Source organism: Macaca mulatta, chromosome 6 (assembly GCF_049350105.2).
Source record: "Macaca mulatta isolate MMU2019108-1 chromosome 6, T2T-MMU8v2.0, whole genome shotgun sequence".
NCBI classification, from domain to species: Eukaryota; Metazoa; Chordata; class Mammalia; order Primates; family Cercopithecidae; genus Macaca; species Macaca mulatta.
The window spans coordinates 42287446-42314649 of record NC_133411.1 but is presented as its reverse complement, the minus strand read 5'-3'; the positions used below and the strand labels follow the sequence as shown (position 1 = coordinate 42314649).

General features: G+C 37.1%; 1 protein-coding gene across 4 annotated transcripts in view; it reads left to right on the top strand.

Moving 5' to 3' along the window:
* Window positions 1-1470: 1470 nt before the first annotated feature.
* The window catches only part of C6 (complement C6), a 76503-nt gene continuing 50769 nt past the window's right edge, over window positions 1471-27204 (top strand). Inside the window, exons 1-5 of one of the 4 annotated variants that reach the window (XM_001087355.4) lie at window positions 1471-1734; window positions 9566-9728; window positions 11137-11293; window positions 13248-13392; window positions 17343-17484. In XM_001087355.4, coding sequence (XP_001087355.3) covers window positions 9586-9728; window positions 11137-11293; window positions 13248-13392; window positions 17343-17484 — 587 coding nt within the window. In that variant the 5' untranslated portion in view covers window positions 1471-1734; window positions 9566-9585. Of the gene's footprint in view, window positions 1735-2001; window positions 2182-5495; window positions 7490-9565; window positions 9729-11136; window positions 11294-13247; window positions 13393-17342; window positions 17485-27204 lie in introns of those variants that run through there. The other 3 variants (XM_015139954.3, XM_078004690.1, XM_078004692.1) reach the window with 3 other exon arrangements.

Below are 27204 nucleotides of genomic sequence, written 5' to 3'. Positions count from 1 at the left end.
AAAAAAAAAAGAAAAGAAAAGGACTCACGAGTGGGATATGTCATTTAACCTTCCAAAAGAACCCAAGATGGAGAACCCAAGTACATTTTTGGAAAAATTCTAGATTTTCAGTTGGTGCTAGCTCAATTCTAGTGTTTGGATCACAGACATTTGCATTCCATCTCAAGGATTTCCCCCATACCACCCTTAACTCTCTCCACCTGTGTTTTTCCAGTGCCACAGCACGCAGTCTTACTTCTCTGTCCTCCTCAAAGCCCACACAAATAAAGCCCTCTTTAAGATCATCCTACTGGCAACTAACTTTCCATCTCTCTGTATTAAGACTTCTAGAATTTGCCTTTAGCTCCAAACACTTTGAACTCAGGACAAATGAATTTTATTTTAGGGCCTCAAAGACCAATTAAAGAAAGAAGTATGCAAATTAAATGACATATATTCTTGTCCAGTCACCGAAGATTTCTTTTCCTATTTATCTTCTCTGGTAATAAAGGGTGAAACTGCCATCTCAGCCCCAAACTAGCTTCAACACTGGTCTGCAGCACACCACTCTACTTTCCTCTTTAGGCTCAAATTTCAATCTTTAAAGTCTCAATGTAGTATAAGAGAGTTAAAAAAAAGACTGGAAATCAGATAGTCTGTTTTCTGGTTCTGACTCACTCTGTCCTTGGGAAAGTTACTACCATGTATGTTAAAGTATATGACCTTTGAGTGGTGGTTTCCCAGCTATGCTTCAAGTAATCTGTAGACTTGCTGAGATCATCATTTCCCACCATGTGATAAAAATTCAAGTTGTCTAAGGAATATTTGTTTTAGCTGTTTTCTACTGATTTGAAAAAAGTTTGAAAAGCACTTATTTTACAAATGAGGGACCAGTGTTCCAATGAGGTAAAGTGATTTATTGAAGCTCGCATAGCTGGTAGCTGCTCAGTGCAGAAACAAGACCAGAATATGTATCCACATTCTCATTCTCTATAGTTTTTTCTTTTCTATTGCACTATTTTGTTCTGCTTCACCTTAGGATGAAATCCATTTTAGTCAATCTCAAGTTATATTGCAACCATTTCAGAGAAGCATAATCATCATTACATATAAAGAGCCCATTCGATCATTGCTATTTTAATTCTTTCCAAATTAAATTTTCTGTTTGGTTTTGCTGGCATATAGAAACACTTTTTCCTATAATAAACTTGTGTAGATAAATCATACCAAATTCATTTATTAATTCTAATGTTTGTAGATCCTTTTGAATTTTCTACATACACAATCACATTGTCTACAAATAACATTTCTTAAATAGTTACCAATAAATATTCTATAATCAAAAACTAAGAATCTATACATTCCTAAGGGGGGCAGCAATTTTAAGTAATTAATCTAAAGGATTCTTTAAAATTGAGAGATTTCTATGCAGTAGCAATAGCTACTACAGTAACCCTTGACTTGAAAACTCACTGAAAATTCAAGACTCTGTGTAACATCCAACACCCAGGGTTTCAGGGTTACTGCTGATTGGTGTAATCATTTGCAAAGTTCAAGTTCCAGAGAACATTTATTTTGACAACACTCTAGGTGTTGCTAGGCCTCTGGGATATGACAGCATTACCTTGTGTTAGCTAGCAATAAGAAAAGAAGCTTTGTTTGGATTAACATATATACCCTCTTCATTGTGCATATCTATTTTTTCCTAAATAATTTACAGGTTAGGTCCGAGGACACCACAAACTCTCCTTAAACGTGAGTAATATGATGATTTCATTTTCAATCTTAATATTTCAAAATTGTTAATCATGTTTCCAACAAAATTACCATTCGTAAAAATACATAACTCAGACTATAACCATTTCTTTGTCTTTGTTTTTTATAATCGCTTTGCTTAAATCTGAAAAGAATCAGAGGTCATGTTTTTTAAACAAATGTCATTCCAGAGGACATTTGAGATCAAGTTTCTCTAGGAGTTAAATTAGTTAAAAGTAAAGCAAACATACTCTTTAGCCAAGGTCAGTCATGCGCCTGGACCACCCAGCTTACCTTGGCTATAGTAAATATCCTTTCTTGAGCCTCTGGGCATGCACAAAAACAAAAAAAGTAAGAAGAAATAAGAAATTTAGTACGTGTAAATGGAGATGTCAAGCAAGAATCTATAGTTGGGGATAAACTAGAGCATCCTCTGAAATCTGTTGGGTAAGATATGCTGAACTGCCTTGCAGACAAATGGTTCATGTGAGTGAAATACATTAGTAGGTGACAGGTTAGAATAAGATGGGCTTCATTTTAATTGAAATTCTCTGAATGCTCATAAAGCTATCATCAATGGTTCAATGGGATCACTGATTTTTGGAAAACTCAAGAGAGTATGGCAACTATGAGAAAAATGCAGAATTTCTGCTCTTCTACCATGGCACTGAATTGGAAGACTTTTTCCTATCTTCCTCTATTCACTGAACATTCTTTTATTCTATGTTTGTATGAAAATTGTATAGTAATGGGTAAAATGCCTGCATGTAATTTTAGATACCTCCAAAATGCCTGGAGATGTGGAAATTAATAAATAAGAAACCATATGATACGATATGCTAAGTCATCATAACAAAAAAGTTCAGAGAAGTAATTATTTTCATTTGAATAAAAATTGTTGCTGGGCATGGTGGCTTGTAATCCCACCACTTTGGGAGGCTGAGGCAGGTGGATCACGAGGTCAGGAGTTCAAGACCAGCCTGGCCAAAGTGGTGAAACCCCAAGTCCACTAAAAATACAAAAAATAGCTGGGCATGGTGGCAGGTGCCTGTAATCCCAGCTACTTGAGAGGCTGAGTCAGAGAATTGCTTGAACCCAGGAGGCTGAGGTTGCAGTGAGCTGAGATCACGCCATTGTGCTCCAGCCTGGGTGACAGAACATAACTCTGTCTCAAAAAAATAAATAAATAAAAATAAAATTGTTTTAACATAAAACAGTTTTTCTTCCTAACAATAGAATATTAAAAAAGAAAAGCTACCAATTAGCTCTTTCATTAGTACCTCATCAAATAAGTTTTAATGTTTCCATCTTATATTAGGCTCCATATTGCCTCAAAACAGTTACAGCTTAAAGAGAGATCAGAATATTTTATAAGGGTTCTGTTTTTGCAGTTTTTGATGATAATTGGAATAAAACTCACCCATACATTTCAAGCTTTTGGAAGTTAAAACATAGTGTCTGCTGAGAACTGAGAACTAATAATCTCTTGCAATTTAACTTCTCCAAATTATTTACATGAAAATTTCACAAGAGGCTTTAATAATTTGTTTTCTCCACAATTGAGAGAAATATTCTGGAAGATATCTGTCTCATCCAACATCTAAAAAGAAAAAAAAATTAGACAAAAAAGTATCTATTTAGTTTTTCTTGCTGAAAAGATCCCTGTATGAGAAGATTCCAATTTTGGCAGTGGGGAGCAAAGGTGAAGGGTATAGGGAGGTGGTTTCTCTAGTCTATCTAGTGGTTGAAAGGAAAGCTTCACATTATTTGGGAGCCTCAGCTCCCAAGGGCCCTGAAGCCAGTGAAACACCACCCAATCTTGAACTCAGGTTGGATGTTTGGGACTCACATCATATGTCTGATCAAAACCTAAATTCTATCTGGCTATTCTTGTCCCAATACCGTGTGATTCTGTGTTGCTGTGGAAAACCAGGAAATGCGAGTTACTTACAGGTGAACTAGAATCACCTTGCAAGTGGAGTGGGAAAAAAAGCCCCTCATTTTTTTTTATTATACTTTAAGTTCTAGGGTACATGTGCAGGTTTGTTACATATGTATACATGTACCATGTTGGTAGGCTTCACCCATTAATTCGTCATTTACATTAGGTATATCACCTAATGCTATCCCTCCCCCTTCCCCCCACCCCACGACAGGCCTCAGTGTGTGATGTTCCCCGCCCTGTGTCCAAGTGTTCTCATTGTTCAGTTCCCACCTATGAGTGAGAACATGTGGTGTTTAGTTTTCTATCCTTGTGATAGTTTGCTCAGAATAATGGTTTCCAGTTCCATCCCTTTTTTTGGGTGCATAGTATTCCATGGTGTATGTGTGCCACATTTTCTTAATCCAGTCTATCATTAACGGACATTTGGGTTGGTACCACATCTTTGCTATTGTGAATAGTGCCACAATAAACATATGTGTGCATGTGTCATTATAGGAGCATGATTTATAATCCGTTGGGTATATACCCAGTTACGGGATGACTGGGTCAAATGCTATTTCTAGTTCTAGATCCTTGAGGAATCGCCACACTGTTTTCCACAATGGTTGAACTAGTTTACAGTTCCACCAACAGTGTAAAAGTGCTCCCATTTCTCCACATCTTGTTCAGCACCTGTTATTTCCTGACTTTCTAATGATTGCCATTCTAACTGGTGTGAGATGGTGTCTCATTATGGTTTTGATTTTTGTTTCTCTGATGGCCAGTGATGATGACCATTTTTTCACGTGTCTGCTGGGTGCATAAATGTCTTCTTTTGAGAAGTGTCTGTTCAGATACTTGCCCAATTTTTGATGGAGTTGTTTTATTTTTTCTTGTAAATTTGTTTAAGTTCTTTGTAGATTCTAGATATTAGATAATCTTTGTCAGTTGGGTAGATTGTAAAAATTTTCTCCCATCCTGCAGGTTGCCTGTTCACTCTGATGGTAGTTTCAATTGCTGTTCAGAAGTTCTTTAGTTTAATTAGATTCCATTTGTCAATTTTGGTTTTTGTTGCCATTGCTTTTGGTGTTTAAGTCATGAAGTCCTTGCCCATGCCTATGGCCTGAATGGTATTGCCTAGGTTTTCTTCTAGGGGTTTTATGGTTTTAGGGCTAACATGTAAGTCTTTAATCCATCTTGAATTAATTTTTGTATAAGGTGTAAGGAAGGGATCCAGTTTCAGCTTTCTACATATGGCTAGCCAGTTTTCCCAACACCATTTATTAAATGGGGAATCCTTTCCCCATTTCTTGTTTTTGTCAGGTTTGTCAACGATAAGATGGTTGTAGATGTGTGATATTATTTCTGAGGGCTCTGGTCTGTTCCATTGGTCTATATCTCTGTTTTGGTACCAGTACCATGCTGTTTTGGTTGCTGTAGCCTTGTAGCATAGTTTGAAGTCAGGTAGTGTGATGGCTCCAGCTTTGTTCTTTTGGCTTAGGATTGTCTTGGCAATATGGGCTCTTTTTTGGTTGCATATGAACTTTAAAGTAGTTTTTTTCCAATTCTGTGAAGAAAGTCATTGGTAGCTTGATAGGGATGGCATTGAATCTATAAATTACCTTGGGCAGTATGGCCATTTTCACAATATTGATTCTTCCTATCCATGAGCATGGCATATTCTTCGATTTGTTTGTGTCTTCTTTTATTTCATTGAACAGTGGTTTGTAGTTCTCCTTGAAGAGGTCCTTCACATCTCTTGTCAGTTGAATTCCTAGGTATTTTATTCTCTTTGAAGCAATTGTGAATGGGAGTTCACTCATGATTTGGCTCTCTGTTTGTCTGTTATTGGTGTAATTGTTAGCTTAAAGTCTGTTTTATCAGAGACTAGGATTGCAACCCCTGCTTTTTTGTTTTCCATTTGCTTGGTAGATCTTCCTCCCTTCCTTTATTTTGAGCCTATGTGTGTCTCTGCAAGTGAGATGGGTCTGTTGAATACAGCAAACTGATGGGTCTTGACTCTATCCAATTTACCAGTCTGTGTCTTTTAATTGGAGTATTTAGCCCATTTACATTTAAGGTTAATATTATCTGTGAATTTGATCCTGTCATTATGATGTTAGCTGGTTATTTTGCCCATTAGTTGATGCAGTTTCTTCCTAGCATCAATGGTCTTTACAATTTGTCATGTTTTTGCAGTGGCTGATTCCGGTTGTTCCTTTCCATGTTTAGTGCTTCCTTCAGGAGCTCTTGTAAGGCAGGCATGGTGGTGACAAAAATCTCTCAGCATTTGCTTGTCTCTGAAGTATTTTATTTCTCCTTCACTTATGAAGCTTAGTTTGGCTGGATATGAAATTCTGGGTTGAAAATTCTTTTCTTTAAGAATGTTGAATATTGGCCCCTACTCTCTTCTGGCTTGTATAGTTTCTGCTGAGACATCTGCTGTTAGTCTGATGGGCTTTCTTTTGTAAGTAACCTGACCTTTCTCTCTGGCTGCCCTTAATATTTTTTCCTTCATTTCAACTTTGGTCAATTTGACAATTATGTGTCTTGGACTTGCTCTTCTTGAGGAGTATCTTTGTGGCATTCTCTGTATTTCCTGAATTTGAACGTTGGCCTGCCTTGGTAGGTTGGGGAAGTTCTCCTGGGTAATATCCTGCAGAGTGTTTTCCAACTTGGTTCCATTCTCCCTCAGGTACACCAATCAGACATAGATTTGGTCTTTTCACATAGTCCCATATTTCTTGTAGGCTTTGTTCATTTCTTTTTACTCTTTTTTCTCTAAACTTCTCTTCTTGCTCCATTTCATTCATTTGATCTTCAATCACTGAAACCCTTTCTTCCACTTGATCGAATCAGCTGTTGAAGCTTGTGCATGCATCACGTAGTTCTCGTGCCATGGTTTTCAGCTCCATCAGGTCATTTAATGTCTTCTCTACGCTGTTTATTCTAGTTAGCCATTCGTCTAATCTTTTTTCAAGGTTTTTAGCGATGGGTTCGAACATCCTCCTTTAGCTCAGAGAAGTTTGTTATTACCGATCATCTGAAGCCTTCGTCTCTCAACTTGTCAAAGTCATTCTCCATCCAGCTTTGTTCCGTTGATGGTGAGGAGCTGCATTCCTTTGGAGGAGCAGAAGTGCTCTGATTTTTAGAATTTTCAGCTTTTCTGCTCTGGTTTCTCCCCATCTTCATGGTTTTATCTACCTTTGGTTGTTGATGGTGGTGATGTACAGATGGGGTTTTGGTGTGGATGTTCTTTCTGTTTGTTAGTTTTCCTCCTAACAGTTAGGACCCTCAGCTGCAGGTCTGTTGGAGTTTGCTGGATGTCCACTCCAGACCCTGTTTGCCTGGGTATCACCAGTGGAGGCTTTAGAACAGCACATATTGCAGAACAGCAAATGTTGCTGCCTGATTGTTCCTCTGGAAGCTTTGTCTCAGAGGCACACCTGGCTGTATGAGGTGTCCGTTGGCCCCTACTGGGAGGTGGTGTCTCCCAGTTAGCCTACTTGGGGGTCAGGGTCCCAATTGAGGAGGCAGTCTGTCCATTCTCAGATCTCAAACTCCATGCTGGGAGAACCACTACTCTCTTCAAAACTGTCAGACAGGGACGTTTAAGTCTGCAGAAGTTTCTGCTGCTTTTTGTTCAGTTAAGCCCTGCTCCCAGAGGTGGAGTCTACAGAGGCAGGCAGGCCTCCTTAAGCTGTGGTAGGCTCCACTCAGTTTGAGCTTCCCAGACACTTTGTTTTCCTACTCAAGCTTCAGCAATGGTGGACGCTCCTCCTTCAGCCTCACTGCTGCCTTGCAGTTCGATCTCAGACTGCTGTGCTAGCAGTGAGCAAGGCTCCATGGGTGTGGGATCATCTGAGCCAGGCATGGGATATAATCTCCTAGTGTGCCATTAGCTAAGACCATTGGAAAAGTGCAGTATTAGGGTGGGAGTGTCCCAATTTTCCAGGTACCATCTCCCACGGCTTCCCTTGGCTAGGAAAGGGAATTCCCCAACCCCTTGCACTTCCCGGGTGAGGCAATGCCCTGCCCTGCTTTGGCTCACACTCTGTGGACTTCACCCACTGTCCGACAAGCCCCAGTGAGATGAACCTGGTACCTCAGTTGGAAATGCAAAAATTACCTGTCTTCTGTGTCACTCATGCTGGGCGCTGTAGACTGGAGCTGTTCCTATTCGGCCATCTTGAATAATGCCCAAAAGCCCCTCATTTTTATGACTGAAATAGTCTAGGGCTATAGCAGCATATCTATGAGTTGGAGTAAAAAGCTTGGGTAAAAAGCATAGGTAGTATTTTCAATTTCTGTCTACCCTCCCAGACAGTGATAAAGGCTTCTATTTCTTTGTGTCTCATTCAATGCCTAGCAGCACACAATGAATACTCAAATGCATGTTCATTCCATCTTAAATTGAAAGACATATTCAGCCATATGTCAATGGATTTGGTTTCTTTTATTCTGACATTTTTCTTTGAGCTTGTAGAAGAGTTTAAAAAGCTTACTGATTTATTAACAAGAAATACCTTAGTTTCTGAACATACTGAAGAAACAATTTTTATATCTGATCTCAAGCTCTTGGCTTAAACCAAGATTTATCAAATGATGAACCCCATTTATTTTTACTGAGATATCCTTTCATCAAAACTAAGAAACATAAACTAACCACACACGAATATAATCAGAAACTCATCCTCTGAGACATGAGGGAGCCATATTTTATCAGGGCAATTTGGAAATATCTATTAAAAATATGTGACCAACAGCTCCTATTAAATCTGTAACATTCTTAAAGTTATTACTAATTTGAAAAGCTAGTATTTATTGAGTAATGATTCTATGCCAATAATTGTTCTAAGCATTTTACATGAACCTTCTTACTTAATCCTGACAAAAGCTTTATGAGGTAGGTATTACTCTTATTTTATAGATAGTGAAACTGAGACAGAAAAATTAGGTGAATGGTATTTGACTCTTTAAAGTAAAAGTTACTACTTTATTAATTACAGCAGAATTATTGACATATACATATATAATCATGTTGCATGTTTCATTAGGGATATAACGATCAAACTGGAAATAACGGGGAGTGGGTATGGTTTTGCAAGTAACTCATGGATCTTCAAGACTATAAATGGGAACCACTGGTCAAAGATTTTTCTGTTCAACCTCTTGTGGTCTGAGTGGTGGAGCTCCAGCCATCTTGATGCTCCAGTAACACAGTACTTAGGATTGTTAGAAACTCAGTGAAGGGCTACACCTCGTTCAAGAACCAGGGTTCATGAGCTCCTACTTGACCTGCAGCCTCAACACTATTGCACTGCCTTGAGCCTCATTTTATTTCCATAAAATGAAGGAGTTTGACTTGGAGGTTTCAAAGACCCTTTCCAGCTCTTATTTCTCTGGCTCTATATGGAGTCAGTGAACATTCTCTTTAGCAGGTTTCCAGCATGTCAGGAAATGAAAAAGAGCATCCAGAAGAATGATCCAAACTTCTTTCCTAGTCCCAGAAAAGTAGGAACAGCTGAAATGTACTTGAAGCTATTGCCCACACAAAAGGAGCAGGTGTTTTGAGAAGGATAAGATTGTGTAAGTCTAAAATACTTTTTGGAATGAAATGGATTACAAATACATGCTACATACTTTGTCTTGTAGCCTATCACTAACCGTTTGAAGAAACTTACTAGTACTGTATGTTGTGCCTATGGTAATCTCCACACTAAAAATCTTTAAAAATAGGATTTGTACTCATGAGCATGTGAATTTGTAAGTGTTGACTTGCCTTAAGGAAGGCAGAAAAATGCATATATTTTCTAAAATCACATTTGAATCTGTGACTCAGGATGACTTGTGAAGGTTTACCCTCAAAAAAGCATTTGATATGTGGTATATATTCTTTCATTTTAGGGCCTGGAGGCTCTCCAAGCATGGCCAGACACTCCATCTTGTACTTCATCCTGCTGAGTGCTCTGATCAACAAGGGCCAAGCCTGCTTCTGTGATCACTACCCATGGAGTCAGTGGTCCAGCTGCTCAAAAACCTGCAATTCTGGAACCCAGAGCAGACACAGGTGGGTGTGAGCTTTGTAGCTTTTCTTTGTGCCCTGGAAGGACTGGAGGATGAAGTCAGCAACATCAGAAGTGCCACACTAAGCAATGGGGGAAAAAAACATATATATATATATATATATATATATATATATATATATATATATATATATATCTCAAAGTAAGAACTTACAAATTTGGAGGAAATTTGAAGTTTTTTTCTTATGAGGTTGAAAGAAAGTCTACTTTTGTTCTCTCTACAAAAACGAAGGGTTTCAAAGAAATTTAATTAAGAATTCATGCAACACTTTCAGTTGACTATTCAACTTGCTTAGAATCACTACCCAAGCTTTTTTTCAATCAGCATACAACTCTGCTTGCCTACAGTTAGTGAGTTAATTATAGAGAATTTTCTACTCATTAAATCAAATCTAACAGGACCTCAATTGAGCAGAACTGCTAGCTATTAGCTTGATTGTTGGCATATACAAAATGGCAATAAAACTGTTCTTTCTTGATAACATTTAATAATTCAGTCTTTTCACCAATTCAGACTTCTCATCCCCCACAGTTTCTTTAACTCTGTTAAATGTTTCTGTACCATGGAGTTGCTCACATGTTAGGAGAGAAAAACATACATTTAATGTGTTTTCACCATTACAGAATCTTTTAGGATCCTTATTTTAGAAAATTATGTTTACATATGTAGTGTGAATCTCATTAAACTTACCGATTGACTTCCCCAATAAACTATCTACTACATATGTGAAAACAGATTTGTTACAATATTCCTCAGTAGCTCCCTGCTGCCTACAAAGAACAGCAAATATTCCTGGCCAGTCACACAAGCTCCTCCCTGGAGAGCTACCTGGACATGCTCTCTTCTACCTCAAATCTTTGCACATGTCACTTCCTCCAAATTCCCTTCCCTCTGTTACCTGGAGATTTCATGTGAATTATTCAGGATGTTTCTCTCATGTCAATTTCTCTTTGAATCTTTAGCCTTACAGCACCCTGTATTGTCCTCCTCAAAGCAATTTGCAGGATATTTCTCTCCTTTCATCTTTCCTTGCCTTCCAGTCCATTCGAGGAGCTCCAGCATGGCTGGCTTCACAGTGTAACATGTGCAGTCACACAGGTCCCACACTTAGAAGGGCTTTGTGCTTGGATTAATGATCTGCCATTGCTGCCCTGAAGTTCTTAGTTTTGAGCAAGAGGTTTCCTATTTTCATTTTATACTGAGTCTCACAAAGTATGTCCTGAGTTCTATTAAGTGACGAGAACTGCATATATGCCAACCTGCCTAATTTTTCCATGAAAATTTTCTTTCTTTTCTATTTATTGTAGTTAATGCTCAATGATACTTTGATTATGGAGCAGGATGTATGGTGAATACACTCATTCTAAGCAACTTTTTCTTCACTGTTACAGACAAATAGTAGTAGATAAGTACTACCAGGAAAACTTTTGTGAACAGATTTGCAGCAAGCAGGAGACTAGAGAATGTAACTGGCAAAGTTGCCCCATCAACTGCCTCCTGGGAGATTTTGGACCATGGTCAGACTGTGACCCTTGTGTTGAAAAACAGGTAGGCAATCATGGGCATTTCCAGGAAATACAAGTCACAGTAGAGGGCTCTGATTCCCTGACACGCTTAAGAGCACAGTAATGCTGAATTACTTCAATTTCTGAAAATCAATTGTCCCAGCTTCCATTGAGGGAAAATTCCATTTAACACTTTTGTGGGGGGAAGAGGGGATTTATTTATTTATGTATTTTACTGTCATATGAACACAAAAAGGAAATTTTGCTCCCAGTATTGGTATTGTACTTACACAGTTCTGAATTCTACTACCTGTGCCTTCTGAGAATTCTGAAAGCAAAAGTGTATACAGATTGAGTAATCCTTATCTGAAATGTTAGTATCAGAAGTGTTTTGGATTTTGGATGTTTTTTGAATTCTGAAATATTTGCATATACATAATGTTGTAGCTTGGGGATGGGACACAGTCTAAACATGAAATTCATTTATGTTTCATATATACCTTATACATATAGCCTGAAGATAATTTTATACAATATTTTTTATAATTTTGTTCATGAAACAAATTTATGATAAGTATTTACATATACAATACTCCACTGTGGCATCATGTTGGCACTCAAAAATTTTTAGATTTTGGAGCATTTTGGATTTTGGGTTTTCAGACTAGGTATGCTCAACTCGTACTAAACAAAACAAAACAAAACAAAACAAAAAACACTGGGTTTCAGGCCAAGGTTTTAAACCAGACAGAAATGAGGGAAATGAATCAAAACCTTGACTCCTTGCCCTTCCTCTACATTCCCTCTCCTCACAGCAGTCCCTCAATTTGTTTATTGTTCCTGATTGGAATATTTACCCACCACACGCTCATTCCTGTAAGGGCATTGGCCAATGTGAACCACAGTCAGGGTTGTGCTGAGCGTTTACATAGCAGGGAAGAAAAAGAAACTCATCTGTGGAACACCTACTTTCTAACAGGAACTGTTCTAGCTCCCTTTCATGTGTCATCTTATTCAAACTTCACATCATATTGGGTTTCTCTACCCATTTTACAGATGAAAAAGTTATTGCTCATTTGGGGTTAAGCAATTTGCCCAAGAATACACCCATTAATTAATAAATTGAATTTTTCTGACTTCAAAGTCAGTACTTTTTAGTCCTATCATATTTCTATTCTCCCTTGACTCACCATTTTTTTTACTTACCATTTAAAATCTTTTTAAAGTGTAGACTACATTAGCATTGGCTTTCACAGGGACTTTCTTATGCAAAAGAACCTCAAAATTATTTCACATTTATCCCTTGACATTATCTTTAAGATCTAGGAAAGGCTACTGTTATGGCCTAGAGGAATTTACTGTACTCAAGAGACTCTCAGCAAACATTTTTTTTTTTTTTTTTTTTTTTGAGACGGAGTCTCGCGCTGTCACCCAGGCTGGAGTGCAGTGGCCGGATCTCAGCTCACTGCAAGCTCCGCCTCCCGGATTCACGCCATTCTCCTGCCTCAGCCTCCCGAGTAGCTGGGACTACAGGCGTCCGCCACCTCGCCCGGCTAGTTTTTTGTATTTTTTTTTTTTAGTAGAGACGGGGTTTCACCATGTTAACCAGGATGGTCTCGATCTCCTGACCTCGTGATCCGCCCGTCTCGGCCTCCCAAAGGGCTGGGATTACAGGCTTGAGCCACCGCGCCCGGCCCTCAGCAAACATTTATACATTTTATTTTGAAAATGTATAACCCATATGGTTTCAGAGTTATAAGAAGCCTTAGAAACCTTTTTGACTCACTTCCTCATTTTACTGGTTGGGAAACAGAGGCCCACAGAGGTGGTTACTTCCCTAAGGGAGCATAATAATGGAATTTGAAGAATCATTAGTAAAATTTAAGAAAGGTTACTACAAGAAAAATCACTATTGTGACTGAGAAGCCCAGTTTTCTTAGATACATTTTGACCTTGACCCTGCCTCAGAGTTTTATCTTTCTCTTCTTTCCTTTCAGTCTAAAGTTAGATCTGTCTTGCGTCCCAGTCAGTTTGGGGGACAGCCATGCACTGAGCCTCTGGTAGTCTTTCAGCCATGCATTCCATCTAAGCTCTGCAAAATTGAAGAGGCTGACTGCAAGAATAAATTTCGCTGTGACAGTGGTAATGTATTTTTGTGAAATGTTCAGTCCACACTAAAAACAACTTAACTAAATCAAAGTTACTCCAATTGACTAACAGTAGAATCCATCACAGAGAAATCCCACCACGTTTTAAGCAGAGTGTAATGGAGTGTTACGCTGCCAATTTCCAAGATATTCCACTGTAAAATTATGGCTTTTCAGTTATACCATTTTGACCACTTACCTGATATGCACAAATCTATAATCAGGATAATTTTAAAAGAAATCACGTATTTTAAAAGATTTTTAATATAATTTATTGTGACAAGAATATTAAAATATCATGGTGGAAGATGACTAGAGATGATGTACAAAACTTTCTTGACTGGCTCTAAAATTAATTCCAAACGAGTAAGTCAAAAGCACATACACAAATGAGCATGGCTGTGTTTCGATAAAATTTTCTTTACAAAAGCAGGTGGCCATAGTTCAGGTTAGTTTTAGCCCACAGGCCGTAGTTCATTGACCTCCTATCTAAACAGTCAACTTAAAGTTACAATAAAATTAAATTTCAGATGAATGAAATGTCTATCATTTCTGTGTGCTCTGAGATATCCTGAAAAGTGAAGTATTTATAACTAGATAGCAAATTTCCAATTCCATAGAAAATTGACCCAAGACCTTGGAACCCATGTTTTCCCCTCTTACTCCCTGCCTCCTGCCCTCAGCTTTGCCAGCTTTTTCTGAATGTCAGACAGGAATGCTGGGGTCAGGGTTTTCCTCTATCCACCTCCACCCCAAACCTGGAATATGAGAGTGAGATTTGGGTGGGGAGATATACTTTGTGCTTATATAAATAAGGTCATGTCACAAATTGACAACAGAGGAAATCAGAGCAAAATCCTGATGACAATGGCTGAGGGTAATACAGACCTGATCATTTTATCCAGAGTGTCAAAATCAAGATCTAGAACTGAAGTATAACTATTTGAAGCTTGAAAGATGGTTTTTACCACATATAAGCAAAAAAGACTCTTTTATTCAGTAGATGATAAATCTATGAAAAATTACAAAAGAGCTGCATTCAGGCCAAAAATTCTCAAAGTTTGAGAAGCCTTGAAATGCATCAATGGGTCACCAATTTATAATGAACAATTTTAGAAAGGTTAGCAATGTAAGCACAGCTGATCACCAGTTCATCAACAGTTATGTCCATAACCACTGATTTTCAAATAACTGTATTATGAAGACGTGTCTGTAATGATTGGTAAGCAGCTGCTACTCCGTACTCCCTGAGTAACCCATGCCCTGCTTTCCGGAGCCCAAAGTCCCTAGATATTTTCATGATCCAGGAACTGATTGGTAAATCCCTGGCACAGATATAGTTGGCATACATTCTGACTGGGTGATGCCATAGGCTTTTGGTTGTCAAATATTCCATTGAAGATGGTATACTATTTTGCTCTCCTTTTGCTTTTGCGTCTACTAATGCCACTGTCAATGGGAATAAGAGGTTTATGAATGATTGTTTTTCTGACTCAAGATGATACTTGGCCCTCAATTAACAAAGAACTATCTCTCCTGAAAAGATTGACCATCTTGCCTTTCCTCCATTATGACTGATGTTCAGAGTCTCCCAAGAGTCCCCAAGACTAAATGGATTATTTTGATATATACATGGATTTTTAAGAATTACCCTTTAGGTTAATTCCCATGCAATATACCAACTCTTCTTTCAGAGCCCTAATTTTAAGCATAAAAGGTTAGAGAATTTGCAGCTGGTTTTAAAAAATAATACATTATTACAGTGACACAAATCGCTTCCAATGGATAGGAAAAACGTGCAATTTCTAAGTGATTGCATGGTTCCAAGTACAAATGTATATATGCATGTGCTGGCTAAGCATGCTGACTTCTGCAAATCCTGCAATATTCAAACTATCCTTTAATTTCTCATTCCTTCTTTGGTATAGAATATATTTATGGCTTACAATATCTCTCCCCTTATGCTTTCTATTCCATAGAGTTTTTATGGCCTGAAACCATTCTCAACCATGACACGTCAGGCCTATTCCTAAACATCACTCAAGAGGTATCCTCTTCCCTTCATCCCTGCCCTTGCTAATGGACTCTCTAAGATATCACTATAAGTACTAAATGAATAGAATTTCTTTATTCTCACAAATCTGGTACTCTACTCACAAAACTAAGCTAATGAGAACTATATTATACATGTGTATCCCTCTTTCTGTCTAATAAAATGTGATTTTAGTGTAACCATATCAAAAATAAACCTTTGCTTAAATTTTAAGTGCTAGGTTCAAAACTTTTTTTTTTGTCTTTTTTTTATTATTATTATACTTTAAGTTCTAGGGTACATGTGCACAACGTGCAGGTTTGTTACATATGTATACATGTGCCATGTTGGTGTGCTGCAAAACTTTTTTAAAAATGTAATATGTATAGATTCATATTTTAACAAATAGCCTCTCTATTTCAACCTAAAATGCCCATTCTCTTCTGCTCTGAAAACAACACAAAACAAAAAAAAAGCTAGAAATGCACTGTTTAAAAATAGAGCATCTTTCAGGTTAAGTCATGGGATGAACAGACATTCAATTCAATCTGTATTTTCAGTCCTGTGTGATTATGGTTCTCGTAGCTATAATTCTTTATAATAATAGTCCTGACATAATGCAAAATGGAAGATGTAATTATTTTAATTACACTCTACCTTCTAAGTGAAGATTACTAACCAAAAAGTTGAAACCAAGTACTTTCTTGGGAACCCGCTATTAATTAAAAAAGAATTAATTCAACAGAATGCCCAATTTTGCCGAGCATTTTAGTCAAAATAGTCATGCACAATTGTAGTGAGATGCTAATCACATCTTAAAATAATCCACCAGATAATCTCAAGTAAAACCTTTAATCATTGTCAGTTGGACCTGTACATATGGGTACAGATGCCAACATCATTGACTACAGGCAAGAAGGTAAAAGGCAGGAGAGGAGATATCTGTCATTGCACATAAGTATTTCAATTTCTGTAATATATAGTTATACACTGATTCCAAGGGTCCTTATGAAATTCAGTAAGTCAAAAACGGAAGGTAATTATTTGGGTACATTGAATTTGTACCATTTTCTAAATTTGCTCACTCAACTTGCTACTGTAGTATTTAGACACTTAACTTGTCCAAAAAATAGATACAGCAAATTATATGCAGTAAAACAATTATGTATAGTAATTATATATAGTAGAATACATAGTAGATATATTTAATAAAATCTGTACTAATTATACATAGTAAAATATGATTCTAAGTATGCGATTTTGCTTTGACAAATTATACAATCATGTAAACAACCCTATGTCAAGATATAGAAAATACAGATTTCTATATCAAGATATAGAAAATTCCCATAAGCCTAAAAAGTTCCCTCCTCCTTTCTAGTTAGTTCCCCCTCCTTCTTCCTGGACATTATATAAAGGAATCACATGACATGACTCACGTGTCTGGCTTTTTTCACCCAACATAAAATTTGAGAGATCCAACCATGTTATTGTGCGTGACTGTGCATCTGTGTGTGTGTCTATAAAATTACAGGTTTTTAAATCAAAACAATGACCTTGAGTCTCCCATCCTGGATCAAAACAAAATTTTGAACCTCCTGTTAATTTTCTCCTATGGAACATGACCTCTATAGCATCTCACTGTAATGGCAATGATATTCTAAGTGTACTTCTCTTTTTAAAGACAATCGGCCCATAGCAACTAAATAATTCTGTGGCAACCCTTTTAATCTTACAAGTGGAAATTTATCAGTTTATCACTCCATTTTTATGTGCTCCTAAAACTCTATCAAAAATAGTGAAGACTTGCCTTCAACTTCACCTTGAAACTTAAAGCATTTGTGTTTCAAATTAATAAATATTTTCTAAAATGATAATTTGTTGCAATGATGATGTTTGCTTTTCTTGACTAGGCCGCTGCATTGCCAGAAAGTTAGAATGCAATGGAGAAAATGACTGTGGAGACAATTCAGATGAAAGGGACTGTGGGAGGACAAAGGCAGTATGTGCACGGAAGTATAATCCCATCCCTAGTGTACAGTTGATGGGCAATGGGTATGTAATGTCTTTTTATCATCTTGGGGGGAACAGGTATCAGAATAAATGAGTCAGAAGGAGCAATAAGATACATCATTGTCCATCTTCCTCATTAACTTCTTACTACTCCTACCAGCCATATCTCTGATACTTAGAGGCCATGATCCTCACTCCTGAGAAGTAAAAGTTAGCATTTTCACATATAGTTTGTGCCAGGCAATGCTATGAGCCCTTCATAAACATGGCTTGTTTTATTTCTCATATATCTCTCAGAAAGCTTTGGAATGGTTTAGAGCAGACTGGTAGAAAGCCCAAGCCAAGAGGTACCAGGGTGGGGTCCTGGAGCTAGGCCTTGAATGGGTGAGTAACCACTCAGAAATGTCAGGAGCAAATGTAGGAAGAAGGTGTGATAAAAGTATGCCTATGGGTGGCTTGAAAGCCAAACACTAGAGAAACAAAACCAGTCTTCCAGCATGAGAAGCAAACCCAGAGTCCAATAATGAATGGTAAAGCCAAAAGGAAAGAAGTTAAGCAAACATAGAAAAAAGAGAGGGCTAAGCAACAAGGGTGTGAAAACGTAAGACGGTAGGAGGTGAAGTGAATATAGCTAGGTATTCTCTCCCATAGGCTGTGTGATGTGTGGGTAGGTCAGTAGAGCCCAATGGCAGAGGCCAGACCTATATTACTATCCAGTCTCAGCTTACAAACTGAGAAATGAGTCCCAGAAAGCTTAAATAACCTGACCAAGTCTACCAACGAGCAAATGGTGGAACCAGGTTTCAAAACCAGACTTCAAAACCCAGGCTTTTCTCACCATTTCATGCTGACTCAGGACTACATCCACCTTACAAATGAGACATTTTGGAAGAAACCTCAGGAGATCACATAGCTCTTTCTCCTATTGTTCCTACTACAGGAATGCCCAATTATGAACACAGTGCGGGTTTTACAAGGGGTTGTAAATTCATTAGACTGAACCAGTGTCTTGAAAGATGTTAGGAAATATAAGAGAAGGCTATCAAAACAGAAAAACTGAGCCTAAATTTGAAGCATAAGAAAAATCAGTAAAGATAATCTATCCTCTTCCCTTTACATAATAAAGAAACCCCTCTTAAATGTTTGGCCAGAAGGCCGAAGTTTGCTATCAATTTCTATTGCTTCATGCTGGACTTTTAAAAATTAGAATCTTCACTTAATGCTGCCAGAGTTGCATAATATGAAACCTCGAGGCACCAAAGACAAACAGCCACAATTGCAAATACAACCTCATTTGATTTAGAATAAAACCCAGAAAATATTGAACCAAACCCAAGGACACCAGTAAAATGGAAAAACCACTAGTCTGAAAGTAAGAGGAGCTGGGTTCTAAATAACTCAGCTGGTTCTAATGTAGAACTAGAACCAGTTCTACATTATGTCACTACACCACAGCTGAGTTATTTAACAACTCTGGGCCTCGGTTTCCTCATCTATATGGTGGATGACTATAAACTGATGTGAGGTTCTGTTCTAAGAATTTCTAATTAGTGCTGATTTCGATGAAAGTGCTTCAACAACATGTTCTTATCCATGTGCAGAAATGGTTTACTTCTCTTGGTTTGCCTACAATAAAACGTCAGCCAAAAACTCCCACTGATAATCACATCTTCTAATGTTCTGACTGATGAAGGGTGACATTACAAAATCACCCTTTTGTTCAGTTGATCTAAACTCTAGAGTTACAGATGGGGAGGACCACATGCTATGTGTACTTTGGCTGAAGGACCATGTGGCCCTCTGCCAACCAGAGCTGTTGTCCCAGTGATTCTCAGAAATGAGCAAAGCCTGCTGGCTCAGGACAACCAGTCCTCTCCTTGCCTCCCCAGGGACTGAGAGTTTTGAGAATTGCTTACTGTAATCTTGTTCTAATCTGCTGGCCTTAGAATCTCTGCCTCTCCTCTATATCCTGCTCCCCAACATATTTCTAACCACAAAAAAGTAGCTCCCTGAGTGACTGTCCTTCTTTTTAAATGATACTTCTCCATGAAAAATTTTAACAAGAGATAGAAAAATTTCTACATTGCCAACATCAGTCACTAGGTCCTAAATATGAAGCAAGAATCAGGCAATGATAGCACGCTATTTGTTTTCACTCAGGCTTAGTGCGTGTATTGATACACACACAGTTGAAAGGACACATTCATCTATGTGGCAAAATACTGAGACCTGTGAGTAGGGATCACACACATACATATGTGAAAATTCATGCATACACACAAATATATATTTTTGATTTATATATTTCTAGTTATATTCAAAAAGTTACAAAGTATGACACATAAATCAGTTTAGATCAAAGCACTTTAGAAACAACACTGTATGTGAAACACTAAATTATTTTAAGTCAATATCAACAACTTGAGAGGAGGAAGGAAACAATATAACGGAAAATGTATTCATAGCTTGCTTAGCTCCTAAAAGATTTCTCAGGCATGGTCTGCTGGAAATACCTCCATAAAATCCTATCTTCAGATTCTCCACAAATAGCTGGTCACCTTCGTAGATTCCTCGTGACCTGAAAGCCATTTTTCTCACGCCCTTTTTCGCTTATGTACAAACATAAGTACATAGTGTAAAGCAGCATAAGGTCAATAGTTTTTTAGTCCTCACTGTTATGCTTTCAGCTATTTGAATATAATATGCATCTTAGACAATCCACAGAATTCACTCATAAAAAAACAGCCTTATTGAGATGTAATTCGCATGCCATACAATTCACCCATTGAAAGTATCTAATTCAATCATCTTTAGCATATTCACAGACTTGTATAACCATCACCATGATACAACTTTAGAATGTTTTCAACATACCCAAAATAAAACGTTTGTACATATTAGATATCAAGCTTCATTTCTTTCCCCCTTCTACCTGACTCCTAACCCTAGGAAACCACTAATTCACTTTCTGTTCATGTAGATTTGTGTATTCTAGACATTTCATAAAAACGGGATTATACAAAATGCAGCCTGTGTCTGCCTTTTTGCACTTAGCATAATGTTTTTAAGATTCATCCATATACTCACAATTGGTACTACAGAAAAACAAAGGATCATTAAAGACTATTATAAACAGCAATATGCCAACAAATTTGAAAATCTAAAAGAAATGGATAAATTCCTGGATACAAAAAAAAACTTACTAAGATTGAATAAAGAAGAAATAGAAAACAGACCAATTGTGAATAATGAGATTAAATCAATAATAAAAATTCTCCCAACAAAAAAAAAGCCCAGGACTGGATGGTTTCACTGCTGAATTCTACCAAATTTTGTAAGAACTAATACCAATTATTATCAAGATATACCCAAAAATCAAAAGGGAACTTTTCCAAACTCATTCTACAACACTAGTATAACCCTGATACCAAAACCAGATAAAGATGCAGCAACAACAACAACAACAAATCTACTACAGGTCAATATCCCTGATGAAAAAATCGTCAATAAAATAGTAGCAAACAGAACCCCATAGTACATCCCAGATATCCACTATGATTAAGTGGCATTTAATCCGGAGATGCAAGGATGGTTCAAAATATTCAAATCAATAATGTCATCACATCAACAGAGAGAAAAAAACATCTGATCACCTCAATAGTTGCAGGAAAAGTATTTGATAAAATTCAACATCTTCTCATGATAAAAACTCTCAAAAATTAGAAATAGAAGAAATTTAACACAATAAAGGCCACATATGGTAAACCCACAGCTAGCATCATACTGGATAGAGAAAAGTTGGAAACTTTTCCTCCAAGGACTGGAATAAGACAAGGATACCTGCTCTTACCACTGTTATTCAGCATAGTCCTGTAAGTCTGAGCTGGAGCAATTAGGCAAGGAAAAGAAACAAGTAGATCCAAATTGGAAAGGAGTAAGTCAAATTGTCCCTGTTTGTAGATGACATCATCTTATGTAGAGAGAATCCTAAAGATTCCACCAAAAAAGAAAAAAGCCCTAGAAATGATAAATGAATTCAGTAATGTTCGCAGGATACAAAATCAATATACAAAAATCTGTAGCATTTCTATATATTACCATGAGCTAGAGGGAAAAGAAATCAAGAAAGCAATCTATAATAGCTACAAAAAAAAATATCTAGGAATAAAGTTAACCAAGGAGGTGAGAGATCTCTGCAAAACACTGATGAAAGAACTTGAAGAGGACACAAAAGAAATGGGAAGGCATCCTGTTTTTATAGACTAGAATATTAATACGTTAAAGTGACTCAACTGTCCAAAGAATGAGTTTGGAAAATTACAAGTTCAAGGTAATCCCTATTAAAACACCAGTGGCATGCTTTACAGAAAAGAAACAAAGCTCTGAAATTCATATGGAACCACAAAAATCCCTTAATAGCCAAAGCAATCTTGAGCAAAAAGAACAGGCCAGGAGTGTTGGCTCATGCCTGTAATCCCAGCACTTTGGGAGGCCGAGGTGGGTGGATCACAAGTTCAGGAGTTCAAGACCAGTCTGGCCAACATAGTGAAACCCCATCTCTACTAAAAATACAAAAATTAGTCAGGCATGGTGGTGGGTACCTGTAGTCCCAGCTACTTGGGAGGCTGAGGCAAGAGAATCGCTTGAACCCAGGAGGTGGAGGTTGCAGTGAGCAGAGATCATGCCACTCCACTCCAGCCTGGGCAACACACAGAGACCCTGTTTAAAAAAAAAAAAAAAAGCCAAAGGGATCACACTACCACCTTTCAAAATATACTTGTTACATGTGTTACATGTTACAAAGCTATGGTAACCCAAGCAGCATACTATGGGCATAAAAACAGACACACAGACCAATGGAATTGAATACAGAACCCAGAAACAAAGCCATGTATTTACAACCAACTGATTTTTGACAAAGGTGCCAAGACCATGCACTGGGGAAACAAGAGTCTCCTTAATTAATGGTGCTGGAAAAACTAGATATCCATATGCAGAAGAATGAAACTAGACCCCCATCACTCACACTATACAAAAATCAACTCCAAATAGATTAAAGACTTACATGTAAAATTCCAGAGTTATTAAACTGTTAGAGAAAAATATAAGGGAAAAATCCTTAGAACGCTGATGTGAGAAAATGTTTTATGAAAAAGACCTCAAAAGCAGAAGCAACAAAGCAAAAATAGACAAATGGGATTATATCAAACTAAAATTTTTTTGTACAGCAGAGGAAACAATAACAGAGTGAAAAGACAACATACAGAGTGGAAAAAAGTATTTGCCAACTATTCATCTGACAAGGAGTTAATATCCAGGATATATAAGGAACTCAACTCAACAGCAAAAATAAATAATCCAATTTAATGGATTAAGTTCACCAGTGAACTTAATAAGACATTTACCAAAAGGAGACATAAAAATGTCCAACAAATATATTTTAAAATGTTCAACATCACTAATCATCGGGGAAATAAAAATCAAAACTGCAATGAGATATCATTTTACCACAGTTGAAATGACTGGTATCAAAAAGACAAAAAATAACAAATGCTGGAAAGGATGTGGAGAAAAGGAAACTCATACACTGTTGGTGAGAATGTAAACTAATGTAGCTCTTATGGAGACCAGTATGGAGATTCCTCAAAAAACTACAAACAGCACTGCCATATGATCCAGCAATCCCACTACTGGGCATACATCCAGAGCAAAGGAAATCGGTATACTGAACAGGTATCTGCACTTCCATGTTTATTTGCAGCACTGTTCACAGTAACCAAGATATGGAATCAGTCTAAGTGTCCATCAACAGATGAATGGATAAAGAAAACATGGTACATATACAAAATGGAATACTATTCAACCATAAAATAGAATGAAACCTTGTCGCTGGAGAAACATGGATGAGCCTGGAAGATATTAAGTGAAATAAGCCAGAAACAAAAACATAAATACTACATGTTCTCACTCACACGTAGAAACGTAAAAAGTTCATCTCAATGAGATCACTTGGACTCAGGAAGGGGAACATCACACACCGGGGCCTATCATGGGGAGGGGGGAGGGGGGAGGGATTGCATTGGGAGTTATACCTGATGTAAATGACGAGTTGATGGGTGCAGCACACCAACATGGCACAAGTATACATATGTAACAAACCTGCACGTTATGCACATGTACCCTACAACTTAAAGTATAATAATAATAAATAAATTTAAATAAATAAATAAATAAATAAATAAAGAAGTAGAGTAGAATAAGGGTTGCAAGAGACTGCAAAGAGTAGGGGAAGGAGAGGATAGGAAGATGTTTGTTACAGGTTACAAAATTACAGCTAGATAAGAGGAATAAATTCTAGTGTTCTATAGCATTGTGGGTGACTATAGTTAATAATTTAGTACATATTTTCAAATACCTAGAAGAGAGAATTTTGAATGTTCCAAACACAAACAAATTATATATTTGAGGTGATGAATATGCTAATTACCCTGCTTTTATTACTATACATTGTATGTATCTAAACATCACTATATACCCCATAAATATGTACAATTATGTGACAATTTTTAAAAACATAATTTTAAAAATCACCCATATAAAGCATATGCTAATACTTCATTCCACTGTATGAGAGAATAACAACCCATTGTATCATTCTGTCACATTGTGTTGATTCATTCATCAGCTAATGAACATTTGGTTTGATCCTACTTTGACTAGTACGAGTAACGCTGCTTTGAACATTCATGCACAAGTTTTTGCGTTGATATATATTTTCAATTCTCTTGCATATATACTTAGGAATGGAATTGCAGGGTCTTATGGTAATTATATGTTTAATTTTTAAGAACTCCCAACTATTTTCCAAAATAGCTGCACCATTTTTCATTTCCCCCAGTTACATATGATTGAAAATCAACTTGTCCACACCTTCATCAAAACTGTTTCTGTTCATCTTTTGATTAAAGCTATTCTAATGGCTATGAAATGGTATCTTATTGCAGTTTTGATTTGTATTTCCTAATGAGTAATAACATTAAGCGTTTTTTCATATGCTTATTAGTCATTTTCATATTTTTTAAAGAAATACATATTTAGATACTCAAATTAGTTGCTCATTGTTTAATTGAGTAATTTGTGGTTTTTTTTTGTTTTTTTTTTTGTTTTGTTTTGTTTTTTGTTTTGAGATGAAGTCTGGCTCTGTCGCCCAGGCTGGAGTGCAGTGGCCGGATCTCGGCTCACTGCAAGCTCCGCCTCCCGGGTTTACGCCATTCTCCTGCCTCAGCCTCCCGAGTAGCTGGGACTACAGGCGCCCGCCACCTCGCCCAGCTAGTTTTTTTGTATTTTTTAGTAGAGACGGGGTTTCACCGTGTTCGCCAGGATGGTCTCGATCTCCTGACCTCGTGATCCGCCCGTGTCGGCCTCCCAAAGTGCTGGGATTACAGGCTTGAGCCACCGCGCCCGGCCGAGTAATTTGTTTTTTATTATTTAGTTCCAAGCATTTTTTGTATATTCTGGGTGTAAGTTCCTCATTAGATATGTGATTTGGAAATATTTTCTGCCATTATATGAGTTGTATTTTCGCTTTTTTGTTGGTGTCCTTTAAAGCGCTAGTTTTTAATTCTAGTGAAGTTCAACATATTTATTTCTTCTTTTATTGAATGTGCTTTTAATGTCATATCTAAGAAGGCTTTGCCGTACCAGAGATCACAGATACTTAGTCCTATATTGTATTCTAAAAGTTCTATAGTTTTAGCTCTTAAATTTAGGTTCTATTATCTATTTTGATTAATTTTTTTTTGCATTATGTGAGAAAGGGGCCCAATTTCATTCATTTGCAATATAACTATTTGGTCGTTACAGCATCATTTATTTAGGACTATTTTCCCTCATTGAACTGTCTTGGCACCCTTGTTGCAAATCAATTGACCATAAATGTATGGGTTTATTTCTAGATGCAATTCTGTTCCATTGGTCTATATGTCTGTCTATCCTCACGCCAGTACTACTACACTGTCTTGATTACCCTAATATTGAATTAAATTGTGTATCAGGAAGGTAATTCCTTGAACTTTGTCCTTCTTTCTCAAGATTGTCTTGGCTGCTCTGGGTCTTTTGAATTTTAGAATTGGCTTGTGAATGTTTACAAAAAAAAGGCAGCTGAGAGTTTGATAATGATTGTCTTGAATCTATAGATAAATTTGGGAAGTACTGCTATCTTAACAATACAAATTCTGCCAATCCATTAATACGGAATGTCTTTCTATTCATTGACATTTCACTTAATATCTTTCAATATTGTTTATACTTTTCAGTATACGAGTCTTAGACTTCTTTTGTTAAATAAATACCTGAGGATTTTATTCTTTGAGAGGCTATTAGAAATGGAATTGTTTCTTTAATTTTATTTTTGGATTGTTCATTGCCATTTGTATGGAAATACATTTGATTTTTGTTTGTTGATTTTGTTTCTGCAAGCAATTACTTTTGAATTTAGTATGCAACCTTTTAATAAAATTAAAATATACTTTCCCTGGTGGAAAAATTGGGAGAGTTAGTATGTGTTGTTTCCTCTCATAGGGCAGACCAGGCCTGTGCTAATCACTATTAATTTCCACAACTACTATAAAAAAGCAATTAGCTCCATTTTCAAATGAAGAAACCTTTTCAGAAACTTAAAAGCTGTGTGTGTGTGTGTGTGTGTGTGTCTGTGTATTTTTACATTAGCACAATTTTACTGGTAGAGAATTTACAAGTATTTCTATTAGCCTTACTTTCTTTTCAGTATTTTAACATCACTTTACAACTTTTCAAACTATCCTTGCTCCTCTTTGATATAAACTATTGTGTCCATTGGTTAGAAGTACCTGAGTAATCGATCAAATTTTCTACTTTAAATCCAAATGTCTAATAGCAGATCACAAAAGCCTCGCATAGTGAACTGCTTCTTGATTCCCTCACAAATGGATGAGTCTCTTTGTCTTTTTTTCGGCTCTTTGTGATAGTTACAAAACTTAATATTTCAGCTTCTGGTAAAAGTGGTGCCTTTCAGGTACATTTTGTCTTGTGAGTTAACGCTATAGAAGTACAAGGGAAACAGACATGTAAGTGGTAGATGACGTTCTTGAGGATGTTTAGAGTTCACTTGAGCCCCCACAACTATCAGAAAGGATGGTTGTACTGAAGGGTCATGAGAAAGGAAGGTCATTGGTGCTATTCCTTCTGCTACATGGAATTTTCCAGTAATATTCTGGAGAACTATACTATGTGTTCTATGAAAGACAAGGTTATTTGGTCAAATGTATTTGGAGATTGAAAATTTATATTTTTAAGTCTGTGACATGACCTGTAGAAAAAAATTTTTTTTATTATTATTATACTTTAAGTTCTAGGGTGCATGTGCATACATGCAGGTTTGTTGCATATGTATACATGTGCCATGTTGGTGTGCTGCACCCATCAACTCGTCAGCACCCATCAACTCGTCATTTACATCAGGTATAACTCCCAATGCAATCCCTCTCCACTCCCCCCTCCCCATGATAGGCTCCGGTGTGTGATGTTCCCCTTCCCGAGTCCAAGTGATCTCATTGTTCAGTTCCCACCTATGAGTGAGAACATGTGGTGTTTGGTTTTCTGTTCTTGCGATAGTTTACTGAGAATGATGGTTTGCAGTTGCATCCATGTCCCTACAAAGGACACAAACTCATCCTTTTTTATGGCTGCCTAGTATTCCATGGTGTATATGTGCCACATTTTCTT